The sequence below is a fragment of the Oculina patagonica genome, chromosome 1, assembly GCF_052425735.1.
Source record: "Oculina patagonica isolate OP01 chromosome 1, crgOcupat, whole genome shotgun sequence".
Taxonomy (NCBI): Eukaryota; Metazoa; Cnidaria; class Anthozoa; order Scleractinia; family Oculinidae; genus Oculina; species Oculina patagonica.
Genome location: NC_135758.1, coordinates 39,175,668 through 39,190,633, shown reverse-complemented (window position 1 = coordinate 39,190,633; position 14,966 = coordinate 39,175,668). Strand labels below are relative to the sequence as shown.

Sequence of the window (14,966 nt, the reverse complement as noted above, 5' to 3'; positions counted from 1 at the left end):
TCGTGGTAACCTGAAACTAAGAATTAGAAATAACACGGCAACAATACTTTTAAGTCCTCGGCCCCTTGCTTTTTGTCACATACATGTACTGTCATCTGACAGAGGGGGGCTTATAATCGGATGTATTTTTTTGTTGCCAGAAAGATGGGCCTAAAACCGGGGGGGGGCTTATAAGCGGGAGGGCTTAAAACCGGAATTTTACGGTATTTTTGGAAAATTTCGAGATCCCTAAAAGGCACTACAAAATCATGCCCTACTTCAAAATCATCATGCCGACCCCGCCCTTCCAAATAGATTTCTTGCAACCTTCGCTAATTCTCACCAAATAGTCGAAAATAGTTTATGCACGTCATGATCATTTACTACATCCTAACCTCCGCGAAAGTAAAAGTTGTCGAAAGGCATTCCACCCCCTCCTGGTCTACAATGGGGCAACACACAAGCGAAGCTAAAGAGGTCCAATCTCGTTTCCTGAATTAAATGCACAATCATCCTTTATGGTAAGACATGTGCAACAAAGCATTGAAATTGCCGTACACATTTATTCACCTGGGTGAAGAGAGGCACTATGAGAGTAAAGTGTCTTACCCAAGAACACAACGCAGTACACTAGTGCCTCAGCTGCGCCGGGGTTTGAGCCCGGACTGTTTGATCCGGAGTCCAGGCCCCCCCCCCCCCCCCAGCGCACCGAGTCACTGACCATCTGGGCACAGTTGTTCAAAGGGTGGATGACACTATCAACCGGATAAATCACTATCTAGTGGATAGCGTAGTGTGTTCTGTCAACAGTTATCCACTGGATAGCGATTTATCCGGTGGATACCCTTTGAACAACCGGCCCCTGACCCCACAGGGGTAGGAAAGGTAATTTTTTCTTTGACCGAGATAACTGAGGAGGACTGAGAACTATCCTACCCGATCGAAGGCAAAATGGCGGAAAAGTTGGATTCTGAGAACATTCTGTTGATCACAGACTCTTACAAAGTACGATCGCTGTCTTTCAAGGCGAAATTTAGTGATTCACTCATTTTCCACCTTGTAGTTTATAATGTGTCGTGCTTTGCTCTAGTTTCGACAATCTTGAGTCTTCCGGTTTCTCATCAAGGGTAGAGTTGTTGTGCATGTTGTGGATCAAACTTGTTGTTTTCGTTTCAAACAGGTGTCACACCACAAGCAGTATCCATCAGGCACAACCATTGTATTTTCGTACTTTGAAAGCAGAGGAGGAAAGTTTCCAGAAGTGTGTTTCTTCGGTTTGCAATACTTGATTAAGGTATGCGATCGTAAGTGTTAATGCATAACTAAACACTTTCACTTTTGATTTAGCACGCGTCTGTTTACAGTTCTTAGAAGACCGGGTGTCATTCATGTCGAAGTACTTGTAAGCCGTGGTTAATAGAAGATTCGAGTTGATACAAAATGTTGAAATAATGTGATTTTTTAGTTTGAATCGAATTTCCATGTTTTTTTGCAGCTAATCGACCGTGCGAGGCTTTTTAAATAAATTTTTATTAGTGAATAATTGGGTCTTCTTTCTGTCAGGTGCAACATGCAAATGAAGTCACATTGTTTAGCCTTTGTTTCTGATTCTTTTTATTTTGGAGCAGTAAAGTTTCTTATCTTTTCTTTCTTCAGTTTTACGTCATTTGTGTGGCATACCTGCAGAAGGAGCCAAATAATTTAAACTACAGATCTCTGACAATTAACTTGAAAAGTGTCAAAGCCCCCCCATACGTCTCTTCTCTGTTGCCCAATAAGCTCCAAGCATATTAGGCAAATGTGCCAAATATATTTTCACCATTTTAACAGTTTGCTATTTGTTGACAAATTATTTTTTTTATAGAGATGGCTAGTGGGGCAAGTTGTAACAGCAGAAAAAATCCGGCAGGCAAGGGATTTTTACAAACTTCACTTTGGTTACAATCTGTTCAATGAAGAAGGTCAGTTCAACATCATAAAATCGTCTGATTGCAATTTTGTTTTGACAAGTAACATGTCATTAAATTGCTTTTGCACCTGTCAATGTTAAGCCGGGAGGTGGGGGGGGGGAGGGATTTGATCATGAGGTCTGTCCCCAGGGTAGGGATTTTGATCGTACGGAATTACTGAAGGGTAGGACTTTAAATCATATGTGATCCCATGCAACAAGGTTTGAAGGATATTGGACCACTTTCCCTTGTCACCAGGTGAGGATTTTGACAACCTATTTTGTCCTGGGGGTGGTGAATTTGTCTTTTTTGTAAAGAAAATGTCAAAATCCCCACCCCATACCCCCCCCCTCCTTAGAACTTAACATTGATAGGTGCATTAGTGTAAAATGAAAGTGGCATCTTAAATTACTGCAGCATAAGTTAAGGAAATGATTGGCATGTGACCTCTTACTTCTAATCTGTCTGATTCTGTTTTTAAAGGTTGGCAGTACATTTTAGAAAAATATCAAGGTAAATTACCTCTCAGGATCAGAGCTGTACCTGAAGGCTCAGTGGTTCCTGTTAAAAATGGTAAGAATTTTTTTTCCATTCCGTTCCCAGTGTTGTATTCATCTTAACCACACCAACTTGCAGATTTCATTGAGTCAAAGTTGCCTAATAACTGGGCATGTACTAAAACCTCAAACAACAAACTGAAATCACCGAAACAAAACAAGCAAAACAACTGAAACGATTAGTTCTGGGCAAGATGCTTTGCTCTCTGGGCGCCCAGGGCCATAGGCAGGGGGTGTGATGGGTGTGTCCGTACCCACCCAAGAGTCACAAAGGTCTGCCTAATTGGGAAGTGTGGGTTTAAATGATACTCCGAATGCAGGAAATGTGGACTTAAACAGCTTGATTTTTCAAACTTCCCTGGGGAAAATACCCCCAGACCCCCAAGATGCACAGGCCTCTAGTGCTCGCACCCACCCATGCAAAATCCTGCCTACGGCCCTGGTACCTGACGCAAACATGGTGTTAGAATAATTAAACATTATTGAACCTGCCTTGTGGGGTAACTTGTGTGGAGTCATCTCATCCAGAAAGAGCAACGTTACTCTTAGATGCTTCATGTAACATTCTGATGTGCAGGGGGACTTACTTTCGTTGTGTTGTCCAGTTTTGTTCACAGTTCAAAATACAGATCCTCAGTGTCCCTGGCTAACTAACTGGGTTGAGGTGAGAAGAACAAATTAAGAGTACCATTAAGTCATTGCTATTAACACAAATTTAACAATCTCTTACACCAAAAAAAATATATAATTGAAGTTCAAGAGTATTGAACTCACAGTAATTAATTTTTGGAATCATTTGATTTTAAACCCTGTGGGTCAGACTGTCATGTGTATGTAATGTACATTTTTGTTTGTAGACATTACTTGTTCAGAGCTGGTATCCGATGACAGTTGCCACCAACTCAAGAGCACAGAAGCAAATTATAGCTGAGGTAGTCATTTGATATTAATATTGATCAATTTAGTCAGTCATACGATTACAAGTTTTATTAATTTATTACAATTTAATGGCAATTAATCTAAGTCTAAATGTATACACAAACAAGCAAAGCCATAAGGATAATCTGCAAAAGAGTGGAACACTCTATGCGAGACAGATCACCATGTAGCTAATCTAAATAACAATCAAGAAAAAAAAAAAATCAAATATTCATTCCTCACTTAAAAACTTCTTCATTCCCAACTTAAAAATTGCACAACTAGGAGGTAATCTAATATTTAAGGGTATGGAATTCCACATCTCAACAATTCTATTAAAATAAGTGTATTTAAAATAAGTCATTTTAGCAAAATTTGTCTTCAAGGAGTAGTCATCAACATGTCTATACCTATGCGCATCATCTTGAGAATAAAAGTTCAGAAACGGAAATACATCCACATTCAAGTATCCATTGAAAGCCTTATACAAAAATGTGACATCAAAACAATAGCGCCTCTTTTCAAGCGGATTAAACATTTCATTTCGTGCTCGTCATAGGTAAAATTCTGTTTTCTGAGAATAAATTTTGTTCCCCTCCACTGTATGCGCTCAGTTTAATTCCTACTCAGACATCCTTCTATTGGGAGCCATAAAAAAATGGGCAGATTATCAGTTGGACTTGTATATTGCACTTGGGAAAGCCATGACTGGCAATTAATTTGATAAGTAAGGTGCATGTAACCTCAACACATGAAATGCCCTGGCATTTTTTGTCTCTGTGAATGTCCCACCTGTAGTTGAAAGGATTACCGCTATAGTCAGTAATTTTAGAAGATTTATGATTGTTGCTTCATTTTTCAGTACCTCCTTGAAACGGCTGACAATTTGGATGGACTTCCATTTAAACTTCATGATTTTGGTTTCCGTGGCAGCTCATCAGTCGAGGTGAGAGTCTTTTGTGAGTTATATGTTAGGTTCAAGTTTATATTTCCATCCATTTTTTTATTGATGATCTGGGCCCTATCTTCAATCTATCTAAACTTTGAAAAAGCATTGTCAATTAAAAACTTGGCAAATTGAAAACCATTGTCCAGTAAAGTGCATTCACCAAGTGGGCTTGCCAGATAGTGTTTGTCAAATATTAAATTTAAACAGATCTATTTCTCCTACAGAGGCTACTGGTATTTACTTAAAATTTTAAGCATTCTTAGCTGCTTCTTATTTTGTTGATAAAAGCCAAACCAACAGAATCCAAAAAAGCACAAGTGATAACATTGTTTAATATACGAAATTGTCACTAAACAGATACTCTCCTTTTACCAAATTAAACCTCTAGTTTATTATTTTGGAAATTAAAATATTAGAAATTTAAAATAATTATATTAAATTTCTGATTTTACATTCTTTCAGTCAGCATCCCTGGGTGGGGCAGCTCATCTTGTCAATTTCTGCGGAACTGACACTGTATCAGGAATGGTCTTAGCAAGGTATGTTTATCTACCTCTTTCTTTTCCCCTGCCTTTTCTTCTGTACTTTATAGCAAATATAAAAACTTCCTACATTTAATTTTTGGAAAGTCATCAATATCAGAGTGTTGAAATGGGACATATTTGAAAATCAAGAGAAATGTCTTATATTAATATTCAAATGAAGATAAACTATCTGATTGGTTTAAATACCAAGTGCTAATTTCTTTTTTTAATACAGTCAAGTAAATAGCATTAACGGGGCAATATGATCTGTCAATCAGTCTTCAGCAGTGTAGAAAACCAACTTGCAAGGAAAAACAATAAGGAAAAAGAAATATTTGTTTAGAATGTTAATTAAAATTTCTTGGTTTATAACACAAAGTGAACACATTTCTTCTCTCCAAAGGAACTATTATGGATGTGAAATTGCTGGCTTCTCAATCCCAGCTGCTGAACACAGGTATCTTATGGTGGCTCTGTTGGTAGCTATCCCACAAATCTCAAACAGGAACTAATGGTTGGAGTGGTATTACTGAGGTTTTCTAGAAAAGAACTTTCACTAAGCAGGAGTCTACACTGTACCTGCAGTTACACGTTCACTTAATCTTGAATTAATCTTCTTGTGATGCTGGTCTACTAAGTGAGTGAAGTAAATGTAACATGTCAAGCAGTAAACTTTATAGTAAACGTATAAGAGGGAAGACTTTGTTCCTTTTAAATAGTTGTGCTTGACTGGAATTATGTATTTTTTATCAACAGTACAATTACCACTTGGGGAAAAGAAGGAGAAAGAGAGGCATTTAAGAACATGTTAGAACAGGTGAGCTGTTTACATATTTTTCATTTATCTGGCAGCTGTTGTTAGTTGTTGTATTTTTGTTTTTGATATCTGATACTTGCCCTTTAAAAGGTGCAAAATGTACATTTATTTAGAAGCTTGCAAATGAAAAGCAGGGAAAATGCAGCACAGTTTGAACAATAGTATCTATTCTTTCCTTCAGAACTTAAGAAAAGACATTTTTGCACTCTTCCTTCAATTCTTTGTGGTTGTCGTTTAGAAATATCAAGTCATAGTTAGATCACTAAAGATTCATGTTAAATAAATCTCAGTATCTTTTCTGGCTCTGTACATAATTTGGCTTTGATATAATTGCATTGTTAATTAGTTTATTAATGTAGTGATATCTGCATTTGCTTAGTTTCCAACTGGTCTGGTGGCTTGTGTTAGTGATAGCTACAACATTTGGTGAGTTTATTTAACTCTGCTTTTTAGAACTATATGGGGAGGGAGTAGACTCCCATATGAAATGGATGGGGATGCTTGTCGTCTCACCTAACATGGGTGTAAATTACGGACAAACTCAATTTGTTTAGGGGTAAGCCCTGGTCAAACGGTAATGCAAGTGGACGCAAGTTGAACTTGCCTTTAGACTTGCGTTGGATGGCCAACGGACTTGCAAGTTTACTTGCAAGTGCACCCAAGTTGTCATAAAAGCCATTTCATTACTACGTCGCGCGCTGAAATTCAGTACTAAGAAGTATAAACAGCAAGACTTGCACTGACTTGCGTTGGGTGGCCAAACGGTGAAAAACTTGCGTTGACGTGCGTGAAAATTTGGCTCGACCAAAGTGAACGTGAGTCATCGCAAGACAACGCAAGTGCACGCAAGTCCTGGCCAAACGGAGACGCAAGTGGACGCAATTTGAAAACTTGTATCTTTTTGCGTCTCCGCTTGGTCAGGCCTCACACGAATTAATAAACGAACACCTTTGTACTGTGTTGGCAGACCTGACCCATCAATCATAAAAAGTGAATGGCTTGCATCTGCGGACAAAGCTGAATGTGACAAATTAAGTTTAAATTATTTTGCAAGGCGGAGAGATTTAACTTTGCCACAGACTCTGAAGATCGGTTAAGACTGGAAGTATCTTTAAATTTGTGTTTATTTTAAGAAAGGAATCTTTGGCAGGCCTTTGAACGTCTGCAAAGATCCTTGAACATCTTACAAGGATTTTCACCAGCGTACTGTGTATAGTAAAATTACTAACGTATGTGGTATTTACCGGTATGTCATGTGCAAATACAGGGAGGCTTGTGAGAAATACTGGGGCGAAGACTTGAAAGAACTTGTGGTAAATCGGGGAGCCAAAAATGGTAAGTTAAATTACTAAATGATTTATCACTGGTTTATTCCTCTGCGGATGAGGGATGTGTGGATTTATAATTAATTTGATTCCTGAATCTTCTTTTCCTATGCATCAGGTGTTCTTGTTATTCGTCCCGACTCGGGAAACCCTCCAGAGGTGGTGGTGAAAGTTTTAAATATCTTGCGTAAGTTGAAGGAGTTGTTTAAGTTATAACGCTTTCATTAATTTCATTGCATTGTCCTTCATTTATAACTTTGGACAAATGACAACCTAGAATTTTAAATGTGCGCTGAAAAATGCTTTTTAACGACATTTATTAATAATATAAGTGAAAGCTTTGGCTGGGTCCTGAACTGAAAATGCTGTTTGAACAAACGCAAAAATCAATGAAAGCTGCATCAAAGTAAAAGAACATGGTTGTGTTAGGTAAATTTTGTTGGGCCTTGTATACGACACAAATATTAAACAAACATAAAATACTTAAGAACCCCAACTAGCGAGCGGCTGATCAGTTAGCTATTTACAAAGCGTATTGGAGTTGAATTAGGGACCACTGAACACATTTTCATGCTTTGAAACCTTTTCTTTTGTGCTTTTTCCAAGTATTGGTTGCGACAGAAGTCTGCTAACCTGACTCTTTGGTATAGTCACTATCAATTTATCGTATATAATAAAAAAGTTAATTTCTCTCACAGATCGAAAATTTGGTGGCGAGAAAAACTCGAAAGGATTCCACGTACTGCCGCCTTACCTCAGAATAATCCAAGTGAGAAAAGAAATCTTTGATTTTTTGTATATTTGTCTGTGTAAACGAAGCTTCATCGTGTTATTATTTGTGTTTCAGGGTGATGGTATCAGCTACGAAACACTGTCTGACATTTTAGAGAACATGAAGAAGCACAAATGGAGTGCTGATAATATCGCATTTGGAAGCGGAGGTAACGTATTAAATTGTTCAAATGTATAGTTTGATTTAAGATGAAACAACTTAGTGATAACATTTGTTTAGGGGTGCTTTATTTAATGATGTACCTTTTTACTTATATTCCACAAAACTTTCCTGCTTGTCATTCATATTTCTATCCTTAAAAATACATTGTTTTTTTCTCTATGCAGGGGCGCTGTTACAAAAAGTGGATCGCGATACTCAGAAATGCGCCTACAAGTGTTGCTTTGCTGTTATCAACGAAAAACCAGTAAGTATCAATTTAGAATCTTGCTAGGAATGCGGTACTAGTTTCATAATAAGGGAATGCTGTTTTGGCATGATCCATATTGAATGGGCAAACTTGTTTTAAATCTCCATTGAACCCATCAAACCGGTTATAACTGTGTGCATTTGCTACAAGTGATGCATCTGTTTCTGTAGGTCAATGTCTACAAGCAACCCATCACTGATTCATCAAAGAATTCCAAAAAAGGTTTGTTGTCCCTCGAACTGGATGAAAAGGGAAACTACGTGACGGTTGAAGAGGGAAGAGGCGATGCAACAAAGGTACTATTTTCCGCTATTTACCCAATCTCGTCCCTAGAGGCCGCGATTCTTCTGGTCTGCGCCAGGGATCGGGACCTCTGGGCTAATCTGAAAGCCCGCCAAAAAGACGGCCGAATCTGATTGGCTGTTGGAAACTTGTTCGTTTCAACGCAATCTTCGGCGCACGAGCACAATCAAACCGGAATCAGGATTTCCTTGTTCCGGTTTTGAATTAGCCCAGAGCCGTTGAGTTTCCCGACCACTGGCTAAGGGAAACTTTGGGCTCTGGGAACGAGATTTCTATTTACCAAAAGGCAGTGATATTTTCCTCCACTTACAACAGCAAAAATTTCTTGAAACTAAAATCAAATTATAACTGACAGAGCCAATCTTTAATTCGAAACAAAAACCGCGAAACCGGTGTCAAACGCGGAAAAACATGGAACCAGTGGCAAGCTTGGTAAAACGTGTAACGCAGGAAAACAAGTAACGCATGTAGCACGGGAAAAGATGTAACCTGTGGTAACGGCGAGAAACACGTGGCCAGTGGCAAGCACGAAAACTGGAGAAAACTTATTAAAACAGTTTTTCTTTATACCACGTTTTGATTACTTGCTATTTTTTTTATTTGGACAGGATCTTCTCGAGACTGTGTTTGAAGATGGAAAGCTTGTCAAGGAGTACACTTTTGCTCAAGTCAGAGAAAATGCCGAGATTCCATTGGTGAAAGAAGCAAAGAAAATGTCTTGATTAAGGCATAGCGTTTATTTGCCTGCGTGCAAATTTACGCTCAACTCCAAGTCTCACTCGTTTAGACTAGACATGTACTCGAATATGCAAAAAGACGCCTAAACACACTCACACACACAATTTGAACACTTCATGTACGATCACAGTTTTATCCCGATCGCCACCGAAGCAGAACTGAACAGAACTACGTTCTGCAGTGGGATCTCTGCTACCGGACACCGCCTATAAGCGGGCACGTGATCATGGCCCCGGCCACGTACAAACACTACATTTCTAACCTCCCGTAGGTGGACCCCTCCTAAGTGGGCACTTATCAGTTTCTTGTCCCGAGGGTGTCGGGTTACGGGAGGTTCAACTGTGCACAGGACACTCAGTCCCTAGTCCAGGGTCCTAGAATTTAATACATAGTCAAGTCAGTTTAACAAAACCTCAGAAAATAGCTTCAAGATTTCTAATTGCCTATCATCCTATCTGCTAAGTTTGCAAATTACGTCAGTGCTGTCCAGTTAGCGTGCGTCATGCTAGATGACATCATCACTGACCAGGAAATACCTTATTACATGAAATTTTGGCGACACGTTAATTTCGCGAATTTCGCGATTCCAAAAAAATCGCGAAATTAAAGTGACGCGAACAATAAGTGTCGCGAACATAACATGGCAAGAAAATTAAGTGACTTAAATTATGCCATAATCAGGAAAGAATGAGTTAAGTACCACTGAAGGAAGGAATTTTCAATGTAAATGGATTTGTGGTCAATTGACTCAAGAACAATAATTCACGAACAAGCGTGACTTGCTTGTGGCCATTGTGAGAACTGCTCTGTTAGTCCTGCCGTTGCGTTTTTGTTAATTTTGACGTTAATTTTTTTCTTTGATAAAGTCGTTTTATTTAATTCAAGGACATGTTAAATAATGCTGCCTAGGAAATGTAAATTGTGTCTTCCTCAAAACGCGAAAATAAAGTGATTCAAAATACAAAATTTTCGCAAAATCGCGAAATTTAAGTGTCGCGAAATATACGCACCTCAAAATCGCGAAATTAACGTGTCGCGAAAATTTCATGTAATAAGGTAGAATTGATCCTATTCTGGAAAATAGAGGCATTTTCCGGAATGTTTAAAATACGACGTCAAGCTCGAGTATTCTACCAGCGAATACTTTACGAAAAGTAGAAAATAAGGCGTACACAGGTTGACTATTCGCTAGTAGAAAATAAAAAGGTTATCATTAAAATTGATAAACTAGTTAAATTTGTTTTTTTTTAGTAATAAATAGTGTTACGTCATTTGACCATATAAGGTCAAGAGAACACGCAATATATGACACGTTATTACACTGTAGTATTCTGTATTACATTTTCCTCTGTGGGACTCGAAAAATACTAGGAAACGCGTAAAACATCCGCGCGTCTTTTCTGTAAAATCATCGAACAAGGTGTATATACAAAACGCGTTAATTCGAGTTTTATGATCATCAGTCAGATACGATTTAACTTGACATATTTGCCAAATCTTTAGCAAATGATTAGAGAAGATCCTTTACCATCTCTCCATGAAGTTACGTCAAGTGAATACAAAGTATGAGTTTCGCTAAGTTGATTAAGGAACGGACCATTGTTTTCTTAGAGCGGTGTGGGGTGTGAAAAATTTTTCCTCTGCAAACTTTTTTTTTCGTTTTGCACCTCTGCAAACATTTTTTTCGAAATCAAACTATGTTTTGTTATACATATCGCGTTTGTAATTTATTTATTCATTATTTAATTTATTTTGTCTTTCTAGGCCCTGAAAACAACTTTTTTTCAATATTTTTCATTCCCCCCTCCAAAAAATTAATGGTCCGTCCCTAAGCTACTGTTATATGTAAAATGTGTATTATTCCGGCAGTGATTGTTTTTGTCATCATGCGAAAATATCAGAGTTGTAGTATAATCGCGTATATTAATAATACAAGTGAGTCTATAACACCGAAACTGGAAAATATTTAGCTGTAGAATAATTTCTGTTGTCCAGGAGGCAAGCGTAATGTTATTAGAATTGCTGGAAATAAAATTTGCCATTTACAATAACGAAATGTTCAGTTTTATATTCTTTTTTTAATAGTGGCTTTCTGATTTCGTAAGGCTAAATGCCAGGAAGTCGCGCAACCAATCAGTCTTACTGTAGGGAAGTTAGCCAATCAAAACTCATGAATTACGCAAGCGCGGGAAAACAAATCACTAGCACCAAGCGCGGAAAATAACCAAACATTAAAAAAACATACCACTGACGCAGACTCGTTCCCAATCTCTCTTTTTCCTCAAATTGCAAAGGCAATGAAAGACTGGGAAAAATAATGTCGTGGGGCAGGCTTCCCTTGATGCAATGCGTCCTAGTCAAATCAGTCACTGGAGCGAATAGGAACGAGTCTGCCACTAGCGGAAAGCGCGAGAAAACCTGTTATAGGCGGCAATCGCGGACTTCCAGCTGCAAATCATCCATATTTATTCCAGGAGATTTTTTTCTCGTTTTAAAAAAATAGGGGAGAAAGTGGTTATAGCCTGCGAGCAGGCTCTCTATTCGGGGGCAACGTGAATATTGAACTGCTCGAGCGCCGAAGGCGCGAGTGCGTGGGCGAAGCGGGCACGCCGTGAATATTGAACTGCTCGAGCGCCGAAGGCGCGATCCCGCGAGTGCCGAAGGCGCGAGTGCGTGGGCGAAGCGGGCACGCCGTGAATATTGAACTGCTCGAGCGCCGAAGGCGCGATCCCGCGAGTGCCGAAGGCGCGAGTGCGTGGGCGAAGCGGGCACGCCGAGCGGCTCGCTTCGCTCGCCGACTCGCGCCTTCGGCACTCGCGGATCGCGCCTTCGGCGCTCGAAGAGTTCAATATTCACGTTGCCCCCAAATAGAGAGCCTGCTCGCAGGCTAAAGTGGTTACAGTATTGAAACTTTGAAATATAAGAACATATAAATTAGGCAAGCTTAAAAGCGGAGCCCCCAGTTAGTTTTAAATTGTCTTTATTCAATTCTGAATTTACGCGATGACACCATTTAATGTTTTGTTATTGAGGGATAAATGTAATTGACACCGCTACTGAGTATGGTTCTTCCTCGCGTACTCGTCGAAATTTAAAGCCTTTGTTTACTGAGTCGTCGAATTTTAAAAAAAAATTAAATCTAGCACTTTTCCTAATTTTCTTTCAACTTTTTTCTCAAGATTGTTGTATTGCAAGTTGTAAAGCGTTGTTGCGCGTAGTTCCACCCATATTCAAGTTGCGGCAACAAGTTGCACCAAGTTAATGCACCTATCAATGTTAAGCCGCTGGGGAGGGGGGAGGCCGGGCATAGGCGGGAGATTTGACAGCAAGTATTTGCCCGTAGTGGGGACTTTTGACCGTTTTAATGGACCTTCTTACAACATTTTATTGAAGTTAAGTGACTCTTTTGGACTTCCACACATGCCCTGGGGTTGGGCATTTGATCAGAAAGTCTAAGCTAAGTTCAAATGCCCGGCCTCCCCCCCAGTAGCTTAACATTGATACGTGCGTAAACTCATCTCTACTTCGCGCAACATGTTGTCGGAACTTGCAGCCTGATACATGCAACAATACTTAACAACTTGTCATACAACAATTGTTTTGAGGCAAGTTCAAAGAAAATGTTGCCCGTATTAAGGCCGGTTTATACGTCACGATTGTCGGCCCGATTTGTTCAAAGCAAATTTACACGCTGCGATTCGTTGGCCGGCTTTCTTTGCTTATTCAAATTGAAAGGATGAAAATGGCCCGATGTCTAAAAACTGTGACACTACAACAGATTTTTACGAAATCGGGCCTAATTTTAAATGCGCACTCATTTTCTTATCAAATCTGGGCCAAATCGGGCTCAACAAATCGGAACGTGAACAACGGGCAACCTTTTCCCTACAGAATTGAGGTGTATGACTCTAAAGCGCGCTAAAATAACACGTTAGTCAATAAATTAACCAATCAAATGTGTCCATTGGCAGCCCGTTGGAATTTATGATTGCAGGCTGAACAACCCAGTTATTTCATTGTTTTACGACCAGTGACGGTGAATCTAGAAGCAAACAAGAACAGATCGATCGAATGAGATAAACCCAGGTGAGGTCCTGAAACAAACTCATTTGAAACTTTCAAAACTTTTAGCAAAATTTTGCGCCTATATGCGTGGTATTATGTGAAAAGAAATCAATTGTTTCCTCTACATTCTTTATTTCATGTTATCGTTTTGTTGCGGGAAGTTCATACATTCACCTTATTCGATGGTTAAACATGCAATACGCGCGGACATTTGGCGTGTTGCGTAGTACTTTTCCGAGTCCAGTAGAGGAGAGAAAAAATACGAGGAATGAGCAGAATGCTTGCGCGTATTATACGCTAAACCATTGAATATTATTCCACTGTTTTCAAGCCTAAAAGATGTAAACAATTCAAAGTTTGGATCGTTTAGTTTGGCCATTTTGTAGCTCCGCTTTCCGTCCGTATTTTTGCCCTGTTCTACTTTTTATTAGTGGCTCATATTTTATGCGTTGGCTTGACCTAATGTGGCAAAATGGCGTACGGTAATAGTGGGATGATAACGTGGAACATTCCACGAGTGACTTGGTTTTTCAGTATACACACCTCTGACACCAGCCTTTCGGTGAGTCCGTACACAAAGAAAAATCGTCCTCGGTGTAAAAACGTGTGAAACTCACCAATAACGTAAAACAAAGAACGACCAAGGCAACAAAGAACCTCAAACAACACAGAGCAGGAAAACAATAGCTCCAAAAGAAAGAAAAATTTCACAAGGTTCTTACACCAAGGTAGACCAATTTGTTTTTATGAACGTGACAAAGGTCTTGCAATCCAAAGCTGTTTTCTCCTGGGTTTTCTGAGGTCTGCATAAAGTTTTCTGTCTTTAAATCAGATGAACTAAGGAAATAAACATGAAGGGAACTAAGGAAATTAACTATACATGTTATTAACGTAAAATCAATTCGTTAATTTAATGCATGAATGTAAACAAAACGTTTAGAAAATTCGCCTTAATTTTATTGCGCGTAAATTTTGTTTGCGCTGTTAAAATGCATCGTTATATTCCTATGCTTCTTTAGTTTTTGAACAACTGTCATAAACTAAGCTGAATGAAAAAAAGGCGTGCGCTACTGGCTGCTGAGTTTCGGCGGGAAAACTTGGAGGCCGTGATAAGAAGAAATGGATATGTGCCGCAACCGAATAAGCGTCGCATTTAGGACCAAAAAGTTAATAAACGTCGCCCCCGAATAAGTGCCGCAGTCCCGATGCGGCGCTTATTCAAGGAATTCCGTTAAACTTGAACAGGACTACAGAGCAACTCTAAAGGCAAAGATGGATTACGTATCGATCAACGAAAGAAATAAAACCTAAGCTACCCAATTAATAGTAGCTAATAGTTACTAGTGTTCGCAGAAAATGGGGCAGTCGTTGTCCCCATAAAGGTGGAATGCGTTCGTGTTCGGCGCAAGGATACGAATGTCATCGATGCCATAAATTCAACCATTTTGCAACATATTGTTTCTCAAACCAATTGTTACAGGGAATAAATCGTATTTCAGTCATTTTTTACGTTTCTGCGTCATCGTGACACCATTCTCAAGGCAAAGTGAATAAATAATGCGATATCAGTTTCTATAGTCTCTACGAGTTAACATAATAACAAAGGATCACAAATTCTTCAAGTGAACACCTTTGCGCGA

The 14,966-nt window shown here is 39.2% G+C and overlaps 1 protein-coding gene across 1 annotated transcript; it reads left to right on the top strand.

Moving 5' to 3' along the window:
- Positions 1 to 905: 905 nt before the first annotated feature.
- Positions 906 to 11,311, top strand: LOC144630066 (nicotinamide phosphoribosyltransferase-like). Its single transcript, XM_078488349.1, has 18 exons — positions 906 to 984; positions 1,160 to 1,273; positions 1,844 to 1,940; positions 2,412 to 2,501; positions 3,091 to 3,149; positions 3,343 to 3,417; positions 4,266 to 4,349; positions 4,815 to 4,891; positions 5,280 to 5,333; positions 5,633 to 5,693; positions 6,073 to 6,119; positions 6,961 to 7,028; positions 7,137 to 7,205; positions 7,717 to 7,787; positions 7,866 to 7,959; positions 8,138 to 8,217; positions 8,391 to 8,516; positions 9,132 to 11,311. Exons 1-18 carry the CDS (start codon positions 931 to 933, stop codon positions 9,243 to 9,245), a joined length of 1,434 nt encoding a protein of 477 aa, XP_078344475.1. The 5' UTR covers positions 906 to 930; the 3' UTR covers positions 9,246 to 11,311.
- The last annotated feature ends 3,655 nt before the right edge of the window (positions 11,312 to 14,966 follow it).